General features: G+C 58.1%; 7 protein-coding genes across 7 annotated transcripts; 4 read left to right on the top strand and 3 right to left on the bottom strand.

Annotated features, from left to right (window-relative positions):
• Window positions 1-111: 111 nt before the first annotated feature.
• Window positions 112-2306, top strand: BO95DRAFT_451525 (Zn(II)2Cys6 transcription factor; the record flags this gene model as incomplete). The annotated part of the gene is made up of 2 exons (XM_025588083.1): window positions 112-1263; window positions 1311-2306. 2 exons carry the CDS (start codon window positions 112-114, stop codon window positions 2304-2306), a joined length of 2148 nt encoding a protein of 715 aa, XP_025444426.1.
• A 1525-nt stretch (window positions 2307-3831) lies between these two features.
• Window positions 3832-5388, top strand: BO95DRAFT_409475 (uncharacterized protein; the record flags this gene model as incomplete). The annotated part of the gene is made up of 1 exon (XM_025584141.1): window positions 3832-5388. The coding sequence occupies one exon, from the start codon at window positions 3832-3834 to the stop codon at window positions 5386-5388; it is 1557 nt and encodes a 518-aa protein (XP_025444425.1).
• A 647-nt stretch (window positions 5389-6035) lies between these two features.
• BO95DRAFT_461652 (alpha-hydroxy acid oxidase) lies at window positions 6036-7592 on the bottom strand (the record flags this gene model as incomplete). The annotated part of the gene is made up of 7 exons (XM_025588836.1): window positions 6036-6108; window positions 6167-6243; window positions 6309-6637; window positions 6697-6858; window positions 6989-7332; window positions 7401-7434; window positions 7499-7592. 7 exons carry the CDS (start codon window positions 7590-7592, stop codon window positions 6036-6038), a joined length of 1113 nt encoding a protein of 370 aa, XP_025444424.1.
• Window positions 7593-7927: 335 nt separating this feature from the next.
• BO95DRAFT_451522 (putative flavin-containing amine oxidase) lies at window positions 7928-9776 on the top strand (the record flags this gene model as incomplete). The annotated part of the gene is made up of 2 exons (XM_025588082.1): window positions 7928-8656; window positions 8712-9776. The coding sequence occupies 2 exons, from the start codon at window positions 7928-7930 to the stop codon at window positions 9774-9776; spliced, it is 1794 nt and encodes a 597-aa protein (XP_025444423.1).
• A 133-nt stretch (window positions 9777-9909) lies between these two features.
• BO95DRAFT_72314 (uncharacterized protein) lies at window positions 9910-11373 on the top strand. The gene has a single exon (XM_025592175.1). It carries the CDS (start codon window positions 10043-10045, stop codon window positions 11345-11347), a length of 1305 nt encoding a protein of 434 aa, XP_025444422.1. The 5' UTR covers window positions 9910-10042; the 3' UTR covers window positions 11348-11373.
• Window positions 11374-12335, bottom strand: BO95DRAFT_72313 (uncharacterized protein). Its single transcript, XM_025592174.1, has one exon. The coding sequence runs from the start codon at window positions 12144-12146 to the stop codon at window positions 11400-11402; it is 747 nt and encodes a 248-aa protein (XP_025444421.1). The 5' UTR covers window positions 12147-12335; the 3' UTR covers window positions 11374-11399.
• Window positions 12336-13289: 954 nt separating this feature from the next.
• On the bottom strand, window positions 13290-14183 carry BO95DRAFT_429939 (uncharacterized protein; the record flags this gene model as incomplete). Its single annotated transcript, XM_025584918.1, has 2 exons — window positions 13290-13908; window positions 13954-14183. 2 exons carry the CDS (start codon window positions 14181-14183, stop codon window positions 13290-13292), a joined length of 849 nt encoding a protein of 282 aa, XP_025444420.1.
• Window positions 14184-20361: the final 6178 nt, after the last annotated feature.

Genomic DNA, 20361 nt, shown 5'->3' with positions numbered 1-20361 from the left:
TATCTCCGCCTCTTCCCCCTCTTTTCCTCTTTTCTCGAGATGACCTCCCCCATTTGATCGCCATCGATTGCATCTTTATGATTCTTCTTTATCGATAAAATAACAGATACCATGACCGATGAACAGATAGACACGACGCCTTCCCCGCACAGCCTCAAGCCCGCCTCGATCCGGTCACGGTCGCTGGGCGGCTGCGAGACCTGCCGCCGTCGGCATGCCAAATGTGATGAGACACGGCCATCCTGTCAGATGTGTGAGCGAGCGGGTCTCATTTGTGAGCAGTATGGCATCCGACTTCTGTTTGACTCCGGGGAGAGTCAAGGCTCGCGTTGTCGACGGCCGCTCTTCACCGAGCACTGCCGCCAGCAGATGAGCGAGCAGCTGGTGGCCAGCCTCAAACCCCACAATGTCAACATTGTGCTCTCTCGATTGGATGGGGACTGTGAGGAGAGGGACGAGATACCCCCGACTCAGAGCTTCTTCGCTCAGTTGGGACCGTTTGGTGCCTTCCGTCTCGTTCAATCTAAGCCCGACCCCAGCCCCGTCTTGATAGAAACTCTCCCAGCACACTCGGAGCTACCACTGGTAGAGATTCCTCCGGAAACTGGGCTCGATCTCGCGCTGGAGGATGCCTTTGCTAGTGATCCCTTGCTTGATTGCCTCTTTGGTAACCTGGAAGTCGATGGTTTTGGGGAGCTGTCGACGCAGAACTTCTTCAGTGCTGCCATGCCGCTATCCGAGGGGGATGACTTCTCCTCCCCATCCCAGTCCCTCACCAGTGGCTTGCTGATGGGGCCATCGACCGCCTCGTCAATGGGGCTGTCGTCTCCATTCTTGTCCGCACCAAGTCTGCGGTCCCCTTCGACCGTCACTAATCGCGCACCACCCGACGCTCCTTTCCTTCTGTCGGTCTACAAGCACGACGTAGTACCACTCTTCTCGCTAGTCCAATCGCGTAAGAATCCCTGGGAGGCATTGTTTGTGTCTAGCGCCATGGAGACCCTGGCCCGACTGACCATGGGTGAGAACGTTGCACCGACGCAGATGACCATCTTCAGCGCCATCCTCGCCACGGGCGCCTTTGCTCAACGAGGAGCCTCGGCCACGCGCAGCTCGGCAAATTACTGGGAAGGGCAAGCAGAAGGCCTTGCGGCGGAGGCGCAAACCTACCTCAAGCGGGCCTTGCGAGACGCGTCATCGACCGTCAAGAAGGTCAAGTACAAAGACATCCTCATCGCCCTCCTGTGCATCCATACCGTCTCGGTACGCATTCCTGATTCCATCCTCCTGGACATCACTGATTGATCCAGGCGTATCAGGGTAGCGAAGAACGCGTCCGTCGTTGTCTGCTTGACTGCGAGAATTGGGTGCGCTTCCGTGGCTTGCCCAAACCCCGCAAGTCGCGCAAAGTCCGCCTTCTGCACCACTGCTACGTCTACCTACGCATCTTTCACGAAAGCACCTCGGTGCTGCCCCCGGTGCCGCCGGACGGGGAGATTGACCATGCCTCACCGGAGGCTACCGTCGGATCCATCGCGTCCAGCCGGTCATTCCGGCTTCGCCAATGGGAAGGCCGCCTCGACCAACGCATGGAGGAGCTCAAAGAGCCGCACCAGGGCGAGAACGACCTCCACCTGGAGATCCCCGGGCGGTGGGACTCGACCATGTATCCGCAGGTGTTCGGGCTGCCGGAGCCGCCGTTCTTCCTCCTCTCGCAGGTAACTCGGCTGGGCAACGAGCGGGATCTCGCCGACGCGGGTAGCAGCAGCAGCACGCTGGATTTCAAACAGTTCAATGCGCGGGCACGCAGCCTTGAGCGCTGTATTTCCGCATGGCGGCCGCCGGCCCTCGCTGGCGAGGATGATGGCACGGCGGATGCGGTGGAGCGCCGCAACGCCCGCCGCAGCTCCCAGCTCAGCAGCGTGTTGCACAAGGCGTTGCTGATCTTCTTCTACCGCCGGATCTATGATGTGGATCCGATGATCCTGCAGGATAAAGCGTGGCAGGTCCGGGAGGCGCTCGCCCAGTATGACGAAGAGATTGAGGGTCAAAGTGCCGCGTCGTGTGTGGCGGCCCCGTTCCTGTGGGCGGCTTTTATTGCCGCGTGCGAAGCAATCGACCCGGCGTTGCAGAGCAGGTTTGTGCGGTGGTTCGAGTCGGCTGCCCAGCGGAGCAGCGTCGGGGTGTTTGAGCACGCGCTGGGCGCCATCCGGCTGGTCTGGGAGCGCCAGCGTCAGAGTACGGGAATTACGGCTAGCTGGCCGCAGATCCTGCGCGAGGAGGGGATCAGTTTATACTACATATGATGCCTCCGCCCAGAGCTTCTTCCAACTCAAAGCTTCCGTGGTTCTTGTGGCCTACCCACTGCATAGTCTCTCCCGACTTTCTACCCAGCATCCCCTGGTGAAACCGTTGACATGGTCATTCCTGGCAGCGTAACCAGAATCGGCCCTATCTCCCACCCTTTCATCATCACCCAAAGAAGTCAAGAGGACCATTTATCACGCACGCACCTACAATTCGAAGGGTGCAGCCTCACCGCGTCTCCTCTGACCATCCTTTCCTCCCTTCCATCAACGGCAGCAGCAGCCGGCCCTTCATCGCCGATAACCACCATCCACAATCCACAACCAAATCGCATGTTATTCTTTTCCACGAACCTCCATATGCAGAACCCTTCATCCTCATACCTCTAAACGTTCAAAGGATTTCACAATTCCACGAAATATAATGCAAGACTCATCGAATCCCCCACCCCGCCAAGTAAAGCGTGACGGATTGCACCTTTCCGCGGAATGTGATGTTCTTCAGCTCGAGGGCTTCGAGTGGAGGTGGCAAAGATCAATGCAAGGCTGGCCTTGGAAAGGATTGCCAGGGGGGAGACATGTATTGTGTGCACGATGGTGTGACCTTTGTATGACTGCAGCATCCACGGGGTGGGTTGCAATCTTATCGAACCTAGACCTTCAAGAAACTCAGGATCCAGAGTATTCTGAAATGTGCCGGTTGTGAGAATGAGGGGTCGAGAATTTACGAGTGAAGCAAGGGGGCAGAGCGGCGAGACAAACCCGTCCAGAAGCAGTGGTTGTGCTCGGATGTCCGTGGTGCGGTGTGACCGCTCATTTCCCCAGGAGGTGGGAACTCGTAAGAGCTTGGGGAAGGTGACTACTTTTACCTGGCGTTATATGAATGGTGAAGGAGCCAGCGGCGTTGGGGGTTTGTAGAAAGCTGAGGGGAAAGTCCAAGAGACGGGCACTGTGCCATTGGCTTTCAATGCGGTCTTAATATTGAATCTGGGATGTGATGCGCCTTTGTGGCTGGGGTGATCGACATTGGATTCCTATTGTGGTTATGTTTTCATATTATATCTAAACAAATAGCAGGTGTTTGTGGCCTGCTGTTCAAGCCGCAGGTGCATGCATTTATGGGCTTTGTACCGATGACATGCACCTCGCCAGCTCCCCAGAAAGGCAACTCGGTGGAGAGACCTGCCTATCCGGTTATCGATATCAAACTGCTGCCAGATAAGTGGCCATCGAGGCAACGCCACCGATAGAGCAGCCAACCAGTCAGCGAGGGCTGGCTATCTCGGCGGAGATGCGAGCGAGCCCTATCTCGGCCGCTGGTCAATCGCTGCAGCCCGGGGACCCATATATAGTCCACCCCGGACTGTCAATGTAAATATCGCTCTGCGTTGGCCCTTTCCCTCTTCGCCCATCGTCACACCGGGCGACCAGCAACATGACAGCCAAAGCGATCTCCACCGACAAGGCCCTCGAGGCCCACGACCACGAGTCGCCCGACCCCGCCCTCGACTATGGGGAAGGGGAGATGGATCGCCTCCCCCACACGCAACGGGGCATCAAGTCGCGGCACGCGCAGATGCTCGCCATCGGGGGCACGATTGGCACCGGGCTCTTCGTCGGGGTCGGGTCTGCCCTGTCGATCGCGGGCCCGGCCTTCCTCCTCCTCTCGTACGCCCTCATCTGCCTCCTCGTCTACGCCGTCATCACCGCCACCACCGAGATGAACACCTACTTGCCCATCCACGGGTGCTCGATGGCCGCGTACGCGACGCGCTTCGTCTCCCCCTCCCTCGGCTTCTCCCTCGGCCTCCTCTACTGGTACAGCTTCGGCATTCTGGTCGCCTACGAAACCACCGCCGCGGCCCTGGTGATCAACTACTGGAGCAACCCGGTCCCGCTCGCCGCGTGGATCACCGTGATGCTGCTCGTGGTCTTCGCGTTGAACTTCAGCCCGGTGCGCATCTACGGCGAGACGGAATTCTGGTTCGCGTCGCTGAAAGTCTTCCTGATCCTCGGGCTCTTAATCCTCAGCTTCATCCTCTTCTGGGGCGGCGGACCGAGCCACACCCGGCTCGGGTTTCATTATTGGAACGACCCGGGGGCGACCAACACGTATCTCGTGCCCGGGGCCACCGGCCGCCTCTGCGCCTTCATCTACACGCTGTGCTACTCGGTCTTCTCCTTCAACTTCGGCCCGGAGCTCCTCGTCGTCGCCGCCGGCGAGATGCAGCACCCCCGGATCAACCTCCCGCGGGCCGCGCGCCAATTCTTCTACCGCCTGCTCGTCTTCTACGTGTGCGGCGTGCTCGCCATTGGGGTCATCTGCCCCCGCGACGCCGCCGGCCTGACGACGGGGACGGGGGTCAACGCCTCGCCGTGGGTGATCGCGATCCAGCACGCCGGCATCTCCGGGCTGGACTCCGTCGTCAACGCCGTGATCATCACCTCCGCCTGGTCCGCCGCCAACTCGTACCTGTACATGTCCAGCCGCACGCTCTACTCGCTCGCCGCGGCGGGCTCGGCCCCGCGCCTCTTCGCCCGCTGCAACCGCCACGGCGTCCCGTACTACGCCGTCCTGGCCAGCGCCACCTTCGGCGCCCTCGCGTACATGGACTGCAGCGCCGGCGCCAGCACCGTGTTCAACTGGTTCGTCAGCCTCACCAACTCCGCCGGCATGATCAGCTGGACCGCCTGCGCCCTCGTCTACCTCCGCTTCCGCGCGGCGTGTGCCGTGCAGGGCGTTGCGGTGCCGTATCGCTCCCGCTGGCAGCCGGGTGGGGCTTGGGCGGCCGTGGCCGTCTGTCCCGTCATTTTGCTGGGGCAGGGGTTCCAGTATTTCGTGGCCGGGAATTGGAGTCTCAGTGGGTTCTTGACGAGCTATCTGGGCGCGTTTGTGTTTTTGGCGGTGTATGCGGTGAGGAGGGGGATGGGGGCGTGGAGGTGGGGCGAGGAGTGGTGGGTGAGTCTGCTTGAGGTGGATTTGAGGGGTGGGTTGGAGGAGGTTGAGGCGTTGGGGGCGGAGGGCGAGTGTGGGCATGATATCGGGGAGAAGAGGGGGTGGTGGGTGAGGGTTTGGGGGTGATTACCTTTGTTTTTTGGCTTTTACGTTGTGTTTCTGGGTGTTATGTAGATTCTGCGAGGCTGAATTATCTATCAATGGTGACTGGTTAGCTGACCGTTGGACCGGATCGGATGGACTGTGAGTCGGTGATATGGCAGGCTCAGGGGATATTATGCAGCAGAACCAGATGTTGGATGAAGCTCAGCTTGCCTGGAGGTTATCTGACGTGCGAGCCCGGGGTGAGGGTCTATAGCGGACTTTGTGTGTGGTACTCTGTCTATGGTTTTATTCCTCTTCTGATGTTGATGTGGGGATTGAGACTGCTCATCAGCAAACTGAGGGTACATACGCATACCTTGAGGGCTGTGAGACCACCATGAAGCAAAGCCCAGAGATAATGTCGAGATTACAGGCTGTGAGCCTTCGTCTTTGGACGTGTAGTGCGTCTCTATCTGGACACTTCTCCACGTCACAACTGTTCATTGCTACTTGCCCAGACAGGGGCGCGTGTTTCTATAAAGCTCGTCATGATCCATATCTCAACTCCTACCAAAGTCGCCATCGCCACGATGTAAAAGTGAAAATGGGTCGTATATTCCTGCCCGAAGATATCTTCAGCTAGCAGCCCGTTTCATATCTATACGAAATACATATTCTGCTCCAGCAGTTCACAACTTCGCCAACACCCCCCTCTCCAACACCGCCAAATGCTCCGGCGTGATATCCGCGATCGTCCGACACCTATCACCCCGTTAGCACTGGGCAGACACTCCACCCAACCCCGTAGGGACCGACTCACCCAGCAAGCATCATCGTCCGACAAAACTCGTCATAGATAATCCGGATCGCCAAATCCACCCCTTGCTCCCCATTATACTAGACACGCAGGCGTTAGCACACCCCCCTCCCCCACAAGAAAACGGAAAAGCGAAGAAACATACCGCCAACCCCCAAATCGGCACCCTCCCCACGAAACAACAACTCGCCCCCAGCGCCAACGCCTTGAACACGTCCGATCCGCGACGGATGCCCCCGTCCACGGCCAGGGGGATGCGCCCCCGCGCGACGGGGGCGCACACCCGCAGCGCATCCAGCGTGGCGGGCACCCCGTCCAGCTGCCGCCCGCCGTGGTTGGAGATGAGCACCCCGTCGACGCCGTGCTGGATGGCGAGCTCGATGTCGGCGGGCGCGTAGACGCCCTTCAGCCAGATGGCGAGGTTGGTGTGCTGGCGCAACCAGGGGATGGTTTTCGTCCAGTGGATGGTTGCGTCTTTCTCTTGTTAGTTGCTTTCTTTAGAATTCAAGGATAGAGGGAGGGTTGGGGAATACCATAACCCCGCTCGTACGTATCCTCCAACCCCATCTCGGCCGCCCCAGCCAGCACGGGGAACTTCAAGTGCGGCGGGAAGTTGAAGTTGTTGCGGGATTCGTTGAGCCGGTTGCCCAGGATGGGGAGGTCGACGCTCACGAAGAGAGCTTTGTAGCCTGCCTCTGTTGGATGAATATATCAGTATCTGTCCCTATCCTGACCGGGGTGAAAGCATGGGTTGTGTCTGCCGCCGACCCAGCCAACATCTTCCTCCGCACGAGGACCCACGAAAAAGGGCCGGGGACAACGAACTCTCCGCCGCTTGGATGATCCTCTCCGTGATACTGATATCCTGGAAGAACGACACCTGCATGATATACGGATTCCCCCGCCCCTCGCTCGCGGCGATCACCTCCTCCACGCTGGAGGTCGACCACGAGGACAGCGCCATCGGGATATTATGGGCCGCGGCCGCGCGCGAGGTCCCCGTCTCGCCGTCGATGTGCGCGAGTTTGTGGGCTGCCGCGGGGGAGAAGCCGAATGGGAAGGCGATTCTACGGCCGAAAAGCGTGGTGGTTGTGTCGAGGTTGGAGACGTCGCGGAGGACCCGCGGCATGAGTTTGTAGCGGCCGTAGGCTGCTTCGTTATCGCGGAGGCTGTCTTTCTTTGTGAGTATAGAGCTGGGGATGGGGATGGGGAAGGGGGAAGGGAAGGTAGGGTGTACGTGATCAGGTCGCCGGCGCCTTCGTTGAAGTAGTCTGTTTCTTTCTGTTAGGCTTTGTTGGCGCTGGGGATTGAGGGGTAAGAGTAGTCGCCACGAACCTCGTACGACCGGGGGCAGGCGTTTTTGTGCCTCGACCGCCAGGTCGGCGATGGTGAGGACTTTGGTGTCGTGGATTTTGCCGCGGTTGGACATTTTGGCTGTGTCTTCGTGGGTGATGGGGAGATGGGTTGGTGATGATCCTTGCAAGAGTTGAGAGCTATATACTTTCACTTTCTTGCTGGATTCTGGCTGTTCTACTGCCAGCTTCTCCGCAGCGGCTACCTCCACGATAAGCCACTGTTGAGGCAGGTCATCCCGGGGCGGCCACCACGGCAAGCCACCCCGGATAAGATAGCCCTAATTGGACTGTCCCGCGATAGCCCGCTGCAGGCGCATCCAGCATCCATGCATCATCCCTGGATATAAGAACCCCCGCTTCTACTACGTCGTGGCCACTCATTCAGCATTATTGTCACTGCAGGATCTTCATGTCTACCAAAGCCATCGTGACCGACCCCGCCGCCTACCACGCCGCCGGGGTCATCTCCAACGGCCCTCTGCTGCACATCTCCGGTCAACCCGGCACCTTAGCGGGCAAGACTCCCTCCGATGGCGTCTCACAGATCCATCTGGCCTTGTTGAACTTGCACCGTGTCATCGCCGCGGCCGGCGCCTCTCCGCGTGACATTGTCAGTTTAACCCTCTACGTTGTCAATTACGATGCGGCCAACCGTCTACACCCGAAGCCCCTTCAGACCTTCCTCGCTGGCCATCTTCCTGCTGTGACCGTTGTGCCGGTTCCTGCTCTGGCCGTGCCGGAGTGGAAGTACGAGATCGCTGCGACCGTTGCAGTTCCGTCCCCCACCGTCCCCCGCTCGCTGCCCTCGCCAACTGATGCCGACGTCGACGTCCTCGTCATCGGCGCAGGTCTCTCCGGTCTGGCAGCAGCCGAGTCGGTCCTCCAATCCGGCCTCTCCTGTCTCGTCCTGGAAGGCCGGGACCGGGTAGGCGGGAAAACATGGACGGAGACACTCCCCAGCGGCACAGGAGTCGTCGACCTGGGCGCTGCCTGGATCAACGACACCAACCAGACCGAGATGATCGCCCTCGCACGACGCGCCGGCGTCGAGCTCATCGAGCAGAACACCACCGGCAACTGTCTGCTGGAGCAGGACAAGGGCCCTACCGTTCTCTTCCCCTACGGCCAAACCCCCTGCGTAAGTTGCAACACCCTCATCTTCACACTCAACCTCATCACACTAACCACCCCAGATCACACCGCAAATCCAATCCGAACTGGATAACGTCCGGGAAATGTGCGAGGCGGACTGCCAAGCACTCTCCTGCGAAAGTCCCACCGACCCCGCTCTCGACTCGCTCTCCTTCTACGCCTACCTGCAATCCCGCAACGTCAGCCCCGCCGCTCTCGCGACAGCATCGGTCTGGACGCGCGCCATGCTCGGCCAAGAACCCACCGACATCTCGGCCCTCTACTTCCTGAACTACTGCCGCTCCGGCGGCGGCCTGATCCAGATGCGGTCCGACCGGCGCCACGGGGCGCAGTACCTGCGCGTCCGCGAGGGCACGCAGAGCTTCGCCCAGACCATGGCGGGCGACCTTCCGACAAACACAATCCTTTTCGGCGAGCGCGTAGACGCCATCCTCCCAAGCCCTCGCCCGGGAGTCGTCGTCCTCTCCCGGACGGGCCGCGCCATCCGCGCCAAGAAAGTGATCTGCTCCACCCCGACGCCGGTCCTCAAGACCATCCAGTTCCACCCGCCGCTCCCGGCCAAGAAACAGCTGCTGGTCGACTCCTTCCGGTACGGCTACTACACCAAGGTGATGCTGGTGTTCCGGTCGGCCTGGTGGGTCGAGCGCGGGTATTGTGGGCTGGTGCAGTCGTTCAAGGGCCCCGCGTCCATCTATCGGGACACGGGCAGCCCCCGCGATGGCAAGTTCGTGCTCACGGCGTTCTTGGCGGGTGAGAGTGGCCGGCAGTGGGCGCGGGAGAAGGACCCGCGCAAGCGGGAGCAGGCGCTGCTGCGCCAGTTGGGGCGGATCTATGATGAGCCCGAGGTCCCGGCCACAGAGTTTGTGGAAGCGTTGGGCCACGAGTGGAGCGAGGAGGAGTTGTCGGGCTGGGGTTGTCCGTGTCCGGCGCTGCCGCCGGGGGTGTTGACGCTGGCGGGCGAGGCGTTGCGGGAGCCGGTCGGGAATGTGCACTTTGTGGGGACGGAGACGGCGGCGGAGTGGAAGGGATATATGGAGGGGGCGGTGCGGAGTGGGCGACGCGGGGCGAGGGAGGTGGTGCAGGGGTTGAATCGGAGTCGACTGTGATGATGGTGATGGATTGTGGAGTGAGCTGGAGAATGGAGACGAAGTAGTAGTAGTTGGTGAAGAGAGGAGGTTGTGTTTACAGTACTGTAAAGTGCAAGCGGAGATACGGGTCTCGGCCAATCCGTAACTCCGGCCTCCGCACGGCCGGGGATTACATAAGCCAATATCCCCCCTCGCGTTCATTTGTTGATTTGTTGCAGGGCCTCTCCTCCTCACACTCCTTAATATTATGACTGTAATCTCATCACTCCTGGTACTAAATCATCATGTCACTCCGACTCCGGCGCCTTCTCCCCGCCATTGTCATTATCGCTGTTATCTACACCTTCCACCACACCTTCAGCTTCTCCTCCTCACCTCCTGCTCTCCCTCTCCATCCCACCCCCTCCGACTGCGCCCTCCCCCCCATCTACGATGACGTGCTGGTCATCCTCAAAACCGGCATCACCGAAGCCCGCACCAAAGTGCCCCCGCACCTGACCACCACCCTGCGCTGCCTCCCCAACTACGTGATCTACTCCGACTACGCCGAGCCCCTCTCCTCGACCGTTTCCACGCAAGACATCCTCGGCCCCTACATCTCCAGCGCCACGAAATCCACTAACCCCGATTTCGGTCTGTACAACCGCGTGCGCCTGGCCGGCCACGCCGGCCTCACACCCGCCGACCTGGTCGCGGACGTCAACACGCCGATCGGCAAACCCAACAACCCGGGGTGGAAGCTGGACAAATGGAAATTCCTGCCGATGGTCGACGCCGCGCTGGCCGCGCGTCCGTCGGCCCGGTGGTTCGTCTTCATGGAGGCCGACACCTACCTGCTCTGGCACAACCTGGCCGCCTGGCTGGCGCGCTTCGACCCGCACAAGCCGTGGTACTTGGGCAACCAGATGCAGATCGTGGACGCGCTGTTCGCGCACGGTGGGTCTGGGTTCGTGCTCTCGCGGCCGGCCATGGAGCTCGCCCGTGACCTGCGGGCGCAGAGCGGCGACGGCTGGGAGACGGCTGTCGATGCCCACTGGGCCGGCGACTGTCTGTTGGGGATCTTGCTGGAGAGCTGCGGCGTGGCGCTGACGTGGAGCTGGCCCATGTTGCAGATCGCGCCGCCGGGCGAGGTGGAATTCTTCGGTGTGCGTGCGGATACCCCCGATCGGGTGTGGTGTTATCCCGCGGTGTCGTTTCATCATCTGGATGGGGAGGCGGATCTGCGTGGCTTGGTGGAGATGGAGAAGGGGTGGGACCGCGATGGGTATACCGGTCGGGTCATGGTTTATCGGGATGTGTTTTGGCGGGTGGTCTGGGGCCAGATTCAGTCCCCGAAGGATGGGTGGGATAATTTGGTGGGCGACGAGGCTGGGCCGACCGCCACGGTTGACGAGTGTAGGGAGATGTGTGCCCATGAGGCCCTGTGTCTGGGATATCGGTTTGCGGTCGGGGAGGGGAGGTGTTGGTTGGGGAGGGGGATGCAATTGGGGAAGAAGGCGGACGGGTTTACGTCTGGTTGGATGACGCATCGGATTCAAGCGGTTGCGGACAGTTTGGGCCGGTGTGAGGCCATCAGTTGGATTGGGTGAGAGTGGCCTTTGCATTCTTTTTCATTCGTGGATCAAGGGGGTATATCTTGCTCTATGGGTTTACGGATACCGTGCTGTCCTCTCCCTCCTCCTGTTGCCGCTGTTCCTGCTGCTGCTGCTCCAGGTAATACCCCTGGCTCGACCCTCGAATCACAAACTCCCGCGCCAGCCCCTTGACCTGCAAGTCGACCAGCTGCGCATCGCGATACTCATATCGACCGAGCACGATCTCTCGGCCGGCCGAAAAATCAAACGGGCGCAGCACATCCACCCGAAACTGCACTTTGGGGTCCGCACTGCTGTCCGCGGTCAGCTGCACCGCGCCCGTGACACTGTACAGGAAACGGTCCAGCGCGAGGAACCAATCCCAGCCTTCCTCGCTGGTGGTGGCGTATTCGTGCCAGAAGCTGCTGAAGAGGACGGTGGGGCGCCTGCCCGCGACCAGATCCTGGGCGGCCAGGCGTGCCTTGAAGGTCACCAGCGTTTGCACCTCCTCGTAGAAGCGGGGTAGCGCGGCCAGCAGCTCGTCCGGCGAGATGTCGGCGTCCGTCCCGGTGTTACCCAGGTAGTGTTGCAGGTAGTGGGCGAAGTGCGGTTGCTGCTGTTGCTGTTGGGCGGCGAGGGCGTAGAGTTGGGTTTTGGTGGTGTGGTCGGCCGCGGTGGCCCGCTGGGATTTCCAGGGAAATTGGGCGGCGTGGTCGGTGGGTGGAGGGTCGTGGGGAGGGGGTGGGAGACTGATGCCCACGCTGGAGACCGCGAGGGTCTGGAGCAGGAGGATGAGGAGGAGAGGTATACGCATGGTGGGTGTGGTGTGAGGGAGCAGCTCTTGGGTAGTATGCGGGGTTGGACAAACGCGCTCAGCAGCAGTAGTAGCAAAGAAAGCAAGAACCACCACAGAATTAGGATCGGAACAGAAAAGACAGACACCAGAGGGGAGAAAGAAAAGAGCGAAAGAGAGAAAGACAGACCCTCAGACCCTCCTGGCCGGTTAACCTCAACCCTAGTCGGAAACCTCCATCAACCTCAAACGCAAGCAGTGGAGAGCGGGAAACGCATTGCACCTATCACCAGGCTGCATGGCTGGATCGACAACGGTCACACCCGGATTCAGACATGGATCTTCCGACGATTCGTGATGCAGGGTCAGGGTCGTGATCGGGCACCTGGAGCTTCAGATTTACTTGATGCTGAGGAGTGGAGGGGTGAGCAAACGGTGCTTCCGTCTGATGATGTTGATGATGACCGGGGGAATGCAGTAGCAGCTGACGATTGCCTGATTCCGGCCTGCAGCAGCTGTCAAACACGATGGGCAAGCATTCTGGCAGTGGGGCTGCCCAGTCGACGGACCCACTGGGCTGAATCTGGGCCTTTCCCTTGTCGGCTGGCGTTTGTCTGGCGTTTGCTGGCCATTGCAGTTTCTGGTAGTCTCCTTATTAACACTTTTCCCGTTGCCCAGTCCTTTCCATTCACGCCGCATGATCTCTCTATTAGCACCCAGGCCTCTACCCAGTATTCCATTAAAGACCGTGCTTTTTATCAGGTTAATTTATCAACGCTTTGCTCTGCCCTAGCTCTCCATTAACGGGTGTGCTCTGCATCCCGCCGTTCTATTAGCAATGTACTCTCTACCGAGACTTCGCATTAACGGCCGTGCCTTTAATTCTTCTCTGGTGAAGTTTGTCTATTCTCACTCCCGTCACTTACTACCTCTCCATACAACATATATACCCATCCAGCGATAACCTCTGCCTCCATCTTTCTTCTCTTCAACATTCTCTCATTCCTTCCTCTGTAAATATATTTCTCAGTGTCTTTCATTAATTCCTTGGCCCTTTACAACTTAACATGTTCTCTGTTCCGAGTCTTTTCCTATCTTTTTTCACCCATGCCTTAAGTTCACGGGAGTCCATGTCCCACAACCGTCACTATCATCCGCAAAGCCCTACCTCAGAACTATGAGCAGCCCTTGCTTGACCTCCAAACTGTCCACGGAAGCACCCCCAATCCAGGCCTCATGCTCCATGAAGTCAGTACTGTGACCCCTCTGTGAACCCGCTCGCTCCTTTGCTAATTGCTCAGAAAGAGTCTCCTTGCAAGCCGATTCCCATGGGCCATCAACCAAGGAATTGCCGTGAATGGCGACGCGCGGTAGTTGGGCTGGCAGTGTGCTTCCATCTCCCATGAGTTCCTGGTTCCTTGTTCCTACCCAGACCAAGCCTTGGACTAACATCCTCTGCACACTACATCTAGGAATCATGCCTGGCCGCCTACCTCCACATGCAAGACGAAAGCCTTTCCGTTGTGCTGCGCATTGCACCTCCGCATATCCAACCTCAGAAAAGGCGGTTGTCTTCCCTCTCCTCGGGATGTCGGTGGATGGGTCCAAGAAGCACATTGCTTGGGATTCCTCGCTTCCTTCGCTTTCTTCAATGGAGGAAACGGGGACTCGTACCATAGCCGGCTGGGGTTTGTGATTATCTTGCAGATTATAGCCAGCAGTCTCCTGTCCCTTGCACCCGGAATTCATCCAGAGGTACTTGGCAAGGCCGAGGATCTGAGAGCTTGGCTGAATGTCGTTCCGTCGCTGTTGCAGATGGAAAGCTTACCCTCGATGCAGGATACACGAACGCGGGGAGCAGGAGGTGGTGGTAGAGTCCGTGCCATCGGACGGTGAGGGATACAGCAGGTTTATGTGCGAGCGAGATCTGGCACAAGCACCAGCTGCTGCAGATCGGAAGCTTGACGGACGGTCAGAGGGACCGGCTGAGGTAGTCCTCTCTGCTCGCATGTCTGCTCCGGAGCCCAGGTTCCCTGGTGAGATGGTCTGCTTCGACATCGGGTTATGCTTGAGTTAACCCTGAGTAAGCTACCATTTCTTCTTCCGTTGATTGTTGTGAACTTTTTGCTGATGCTTAGGGCATAGACACCAGCTGTCATATTATCCAATAGTTAGATCGGACGGCTGCTAGCCGAGCCATCGGCGCTTCGAGGACTATGCTTAAGGAGTGTCGACAACCTCTTGGCCAGCTGAGAGGATGGAGGTCGCTCTTGGATGAGGCGGTACGTGAGTTCGGTCGGCGCTTGAAACTGAGAGATAGATAGAGGGTTTACAGTAAGTCCATCACCACCTTTTCCCATTGTTCCAGACGCAGAGGGAAGGAGCTTGTAGCGCAACCGTACTGACGCTTTTGCGACCGATAGGATCTATGTCTGAACCCCCAAACCTAGCTGGCGAACATGCACCACAACCCTCGGTTTGGCTACAGTGATCCACTGGGAGATGGTCTCTTTCTGAGTTGTCCGAGCCCCCAACTGGGACTGGACCACTGGAATACTCTCTAAGCATTACCCACCACGTCCAAAAGATCCACCTGTCCGACATCCAATCCGTCTCCAAATCCAGCACTGTCTCTTGAGCTCCTGGATCGCTGAGGCCCTTCTGCAACATGCCGTTCATTACCACCACCACCAATATGGAGTCTACACTCGACCTCCGGGTGTATAACTCATATACAGTTCACGAGCACCAGCGGACCATCGTCGTATCAGGCACCCCGGATGACGGAATGCGGTCCCTTCCCTCCACGGCTTGTGCCGCGCAGGCTTTCTCGTGCAGTGCTATTGTGAGCTACGAGCCTGAGGAGAACCGTGACTAGCCCAGCTAGGCTCGGGAAATGGTGCAATGTGTCACACACTGCGTATAGTGGACACGGATCACCTCATGGTCGCTGTCTTGCACCCGATGTGCACTTTAACCCTACTTGTAATGTCAGTGGTCATGGCGTCCTGCTTGGGGAAGGGAAAAGGTACTCCGGAGTATGGGGTGGATCGTACCACACGTCGGCGCCGGTGATTCAACCCAGGCTCCAGCAGCCAGACCAATTTATGCCTGGACCATGTCCGATTCATACTGGGATACGCCTGGACAGTATTTCCTTCCCAATCACTTTCGCCGATCATTCATTGGCTCGTTCCCTGAGCCTGTGGCACCTGTTGAGGCTGCCGTGGCTGTTGAGGCTGCCGAGCTTGGTTAACCCGCGGGACCCTCGCAATATTCATCCCGGATACTGCGCACAGTCTTGCATGACACATTGGCCGTGCAGATCAGTTGCCTTCCTCAGTACACGTCTTCATCTACAGCGAGGGCCAATGTGACCTCCTTCTTGGCCGCATATCCCGGGCCTTCCTGGACATGCCTTGGTTCCCACAGAACAGGGCCAACTTCTACCCAAGGTATGTGCATTGGCAGCAGTATTTGTTTTTCATGAGGCATTGTCGTAGCAACACTAAGCTTCTAATAGCACCGTAATCAACACACCGGCTGCGAGCAGGAAGAATCGAACGGAATGGTTTGGCTGTTGTGCGCCCTTGAGATTCTGCGCGTGCGCTATCCGGTCACCGTCCATCCGCTGCCTGAACTGCTACACCTACTGACACATTACCGGCATGGTTGTTGCTCCAGCAAGACAGGCGGCAATAGTCCCATGAACGGAATCACGGTCGAGACCCTCGAGGCCTTGTCGTGCGTCTAGCCGCTGAGTCTATCATGGAGGAACAACCACAGGAGTAGTTCCTCATCAAAGTTATGATGGAATGACTGTTTTGGACTGCTTATCCCTCCAGGGCACTGCTGTTCACATTCCCTGTGGTTGAGAACTCGCAAAAGCTACCTTCGTGTTCAGCCTTCGTCGACGTCGTGGAGGAACGGGCCATTGCGAGGAGAGAAGTCACGCATTTCTGGAGCCTTTCCAACCTTAGTCGCTGGAGATGACTGACGCGTAGAGATTGCTCACAGCATCATACCCGTCCCTGCATCACTACCTCTGTTCAGATGCCCAATTCGACGCGCTTCCCGACCCGTGACTGCAAGAAGAACTACTCAACAGAGGCACGACACCAAGATATCGGACCCCAGTGAGAACGAACCGCCGCGTAACACAATGCGATGTTCCTGCCCCCGAATTCAGTTTCGCGTCAGACATGACGGCAACCACATCAGCGCGTTCGGTTTGCGCCGTGATCGAGACGAGCACGTCTACGACCAACTGAGCTCCGTAGCGCCGCTGCACCGCTCCGAAGAGTTTCGCTTGCCATGTACACGTGTTGCTACCATGCATGTTGACGTTGCTGAGCGAAGAGCGATGGCCATGCTCAGCATTTCCCGGGGAAGATATTCGAATCCCCACCTTCTGAGCGGTTCGGTACTGAGAACTGGGAGTTCTATTGTCTCGGTCGGGCTTGATGCCCTGATGCCTTTGCAGCCATGAAAGGCTGGGACCGGGACCGAGGCAACATACCTCGGGGCGGTCATACGCCGCATTTTCAGCCGGCCCGCTGCGGCGCCTGGCAACCGTGACGCAATGTGAACTTGATTTGTGTCTGCGAGTCGCAGATTCCAAAGATATCGTCACCCCGAGATTGGCAGCTAAAGTGAGAACACGATCCAGCACCCGGAGAACTACAACCTGTCGTCCACCTACTACAGTAAACCGGTGTCTCCACTGATGAGCCTGAGGACTACAGCAACATCGCCGTGTCGATGTGCAGACCTGTCTTCAGGGCATCGCCCGGTTTCTGGCCCAGCTCCTCATCGTCGTCGCATGTTCCACGAAAATGAGGGTCCAAACGACTGGTTACCGTTGACGTACCTAGACGACGCTGATGACAAACGAGGCCAAGGCCTGCGAGCCTTTCCCCATGGCTGTGTCTTTTCGAGGTCTCTGCGCGAAGCAGCCCGACACTCCTGGGTGTCTCGTTAGCAGACTACGTTGATTCATCGACTCTCCCCATCGCAGAGCACCGAGAAGGAAGCCCACAACAACTCGCGAAGACGCTATTGATTGCTCTGCCTCATCGAACCTCCCACAGATTACTCGAAGAGCATATTCACCAGAAGGCATCCTCAACACCAATCTTCGAGGAGAAAAGGTTTAAAACCAGGGGTTCTACTCTTAGAGATCATAGGAAACCAGAGCAAACCCGGCGAACGGGGCTAACCAAGTAGACAGGGCAACGACTCTAGTACCGAGGCTCCGCGAACTACCAAAGACGCAGGCTTTGACAGACGAATGGCAACGAGAACAGGCGTCTGGCCAACGGTCTACCGCCAGGACTATGCCTCGACCGTCTTCCCAGGGTGTTCTGATTACCGATAACCCCGTCGGGAGATCGTCACCCTTCGGGATCCGCACCGCATGCCGGGCAATGGGCGCGAAGAACACGAGAGAACGTATGTCTTCTGGGCCGAGTGGCCTTGTCGACTGGCAAGAGGATGATGGACTGGGCGGAGATGGAGGAACATCACACCAAGGGGAGATTGGCCGGAGGATAGATCTCCTGCGGCGTGTTTCACGAGCTCCAACCCGCCCTTTACCTCCTGTCCCCACGCATACTCCTCCACGTGGCCGGCCGGCGCAAGCGGATCACCGCGTACGCCGGTCTGTACGCCCTCCGGGTTCTCCTGCGGCTGTTTGGCCTCTCGCGCCGGACCGGAGATCGGATTGCCTCGGCGGGGACCAGCCATCGCGCTACCGGAAAAGGTCGAGACCGTCGAAGACTGGGAGAAGTAAGCCGGCTTCCGGGTCGTAGCACACTTCCCCCGGAGGGATTGCGGCTCCATCCACGGGACGAACTGCGAGTAATCTTAGCTGATGAGAGAGCGTTGATGCTTTGTCTCTTGCAGTGGGGATTTTGTGATAATCCTGAGGTGGACCGGGATTTCCCTTTAGTTTCCGCATGCACGGAAAGCCTCCTTCTTCCATCCGAGGTTGGGTAGAACCGAGTTCGTCTCTTTTCTGGTAGTCTCACCCCCTTATTCGCCTCCCAGCCGAGCCACAAATCCAGCCATGGCGATTGTGCGTTCAAGGTTTTCGAGCACTGTTGGTGGAGCGGAGACACCGTGGCCGGCTCCCCACTTAATTGTACCTAATTTTCTGGTCGTCAGCTGCACCGTCGCGGCCCACCCGTGGAATCTTGTGAGGCATCTGCGTTGAAGAGACTGCGAGACCCTCTCACTCGTCGAAGACGTCTCCCCCCGGGACCCGAGATTCGCAACTTTCGCTATCGCCGACCAGGTGCACTGCGGCCTGCCGTAGCCTTACCCTGCGAACTCGGCTACGAGCTCTCCTTGCTCAAGCGAAACTTGTGATTATGATTGACACACTGGACTGGATGCTGTACAATCGAAGCAATGATAGGCGGTTCTTGGAGATAGATTGGATCGACTTCCCGTGTTGAGCTGAGGTCTGAGTCTCGGTCCTGAAGCTTCCGCGATAATGCTCACGGCTCGAGCAGTGAAGACCTTCCATCCATGGGCGAGGCTTGGGAGAGAAACGCCTTTGTGCCTTGAGGTTGAGTCCGAACGTCAAGCTGCGTCCTCAGTCGCCTGGTAATTTTGATGCCCTACACAATTGCTCCTCTTGCTGACGTTTTGAAAGGCACCCGCTGGGCGGAATAATCGCACAGCCCCCCTCCAGAACAGATGAAGTGCTAACCCAAGGCGATTGTTCCACGCAATGGTCTTCGTTCTGACCGATAGACCAGAAAGCACGCACTGTTTCCTTTTATTCGGAAAACCCCGGGGCACTCTCATTTCAAGCCCAGGCGGCCAAGCTTGCTTTTGCATTCCAGACATTATAGGGTTTCCCTCGAATTGAATCGTCGGAACACGATACCAATTGACAAACTTGGCTCTCGTCGTTCTGCTATCATAAATCTGTGGATGGGCCTAATTCATCGCTCGGGGTTAACTATGAGATTCCATGGTACCGATGTGCAGGTCTGGAACAGCACCGTGGACCCTCTCCTTGAACAAATTCGCTGCTGCATTTCAAGTGGACAAGGCGACCTTGGACAGACTAACGACCAAAGGGCGTGCTCCTTGCCGCCTCTGCTAAAGCGCTCGGCAGGCTCAGTCCCGACGCCCGGCTGCGAGATCAAGTGCATCCACAACTAGCCCCTTCGGCTCGTGTGTATGAGCTCCCTTTGCTCGAGATCGCGCTCATTGCCCACGGAAGCTTGGCTCGCTGGCGCTGCTGCGTCGACATCATACGGTCCTGTTTGACCCGCAGACGCAGACGAGCGAGGACTGCGGGAGGCAGCTTTCTCGGAGGCTCTCGTAGGATTTGCATCTTGCTAGGGAGCATGAAGGGAAGTCGGAAGAAAAGAGGGTTGGGGGAGATGGGGGCGAGCGTGGAGAAGAAAAGCACAGGAGGCTCGTTGATACTGCAGTCCGGGAGACGGGCTAATCACCATAGTACACCTGAACAGGAGCAAGTTTCTGATTCATTCTGCGCCCCGCCAGCTACCTCGCTTTTATCCTGATTCCACTTTGCGAATGCGGCTTGCTCGGACGAACGCAAACTTCTCCACGTGGCGCCCGCAGGAAGTGTGGGCATGGTGTTATGCTTGCGGCGCTGTGGCTCAACTCATTCGGGGTTGCAATCACATGACGTGGGTGCCTCTGACATGATTTTATTCTAACACTGTCCTTTGGCCTATGGTTGCCACTGCGCCGCGAGATTTAATTTCAAATGCGGTGCCAGATGACGGACATGTGCCTGTTCTCAGTGGGGGGAAGGTAATCTATTTCGCCGACTAGGACGGGCCGTTAAGCCAGGATTCGCTCCATAAAATGCACATTTTGGCTATACGACATCGTATCGTCTATGGTCAGACTGTCGAAGCTGCGGTGACGCCCCGTACCAGCGACAGGAAAAGCGGGTGGACACATTTCCAGGGTCTGCGACTCAGCTTCGGGTTCAATCTCTATTTGAACACATCGGCATGTTGACCATGCCCAGCAGCAGGATGACGCAATTGAGCAGGGTGTGCAGGGTGCACCGCCTGCAATATTTCAGTCGCAGATGCAGAGCCTGTTGCATCTGTTCATTGGTGTTGCGGATGGCTTGGTTAAGCAACGTGACACCGACCCAGCCTTTGCGGTATGGAGCAGATGATCCTATCTTCTGGGGTTGGGGACAATGTTCATAGTTATCTCGTGCCAGGAACGCCTC

This window comes from Aspergillus brunneoviolaceus (genome assembly GCF_003184695.1).
Source record: "Aspergillus brunneoviolaceus CBS 621.78 unplaced genomic scaffold BO95scaffold_18, whole genome shotgun sequence".
Classification (NCBI taxonomy): domain Eukaryota; kingdom Fungi; phylum Ascomycota; class Eurotiomycetes; order Eurotiales; family Aspergillaceae; genus Aspergillus; species Aspergillus brunneoviolaceus.
The sequence above is the reverse complement of the archived record's forward strand: the minus strand, read 5'-3'. Positions and strand labels throughout refer to the sequence as shown.

Bases quoted from the DNA above. Each gene is read 5' to 3' on its own strand.
- BO95DRAFT_72314 (XM_025592175.1), top strand. From the start codon at position 10,043: ATGTCACTCCGACTCCGGCGCCTTCTCCCCGCCATTGTCATTATCGCT.
- BO95DRAFT_72313 (XM_025592174.1), bottom strand. From the start codon at position 12,146: ATGCGTATACCTCTCCTCCTCATCCTCCTGCTCCAGACCCTCGCGGTC.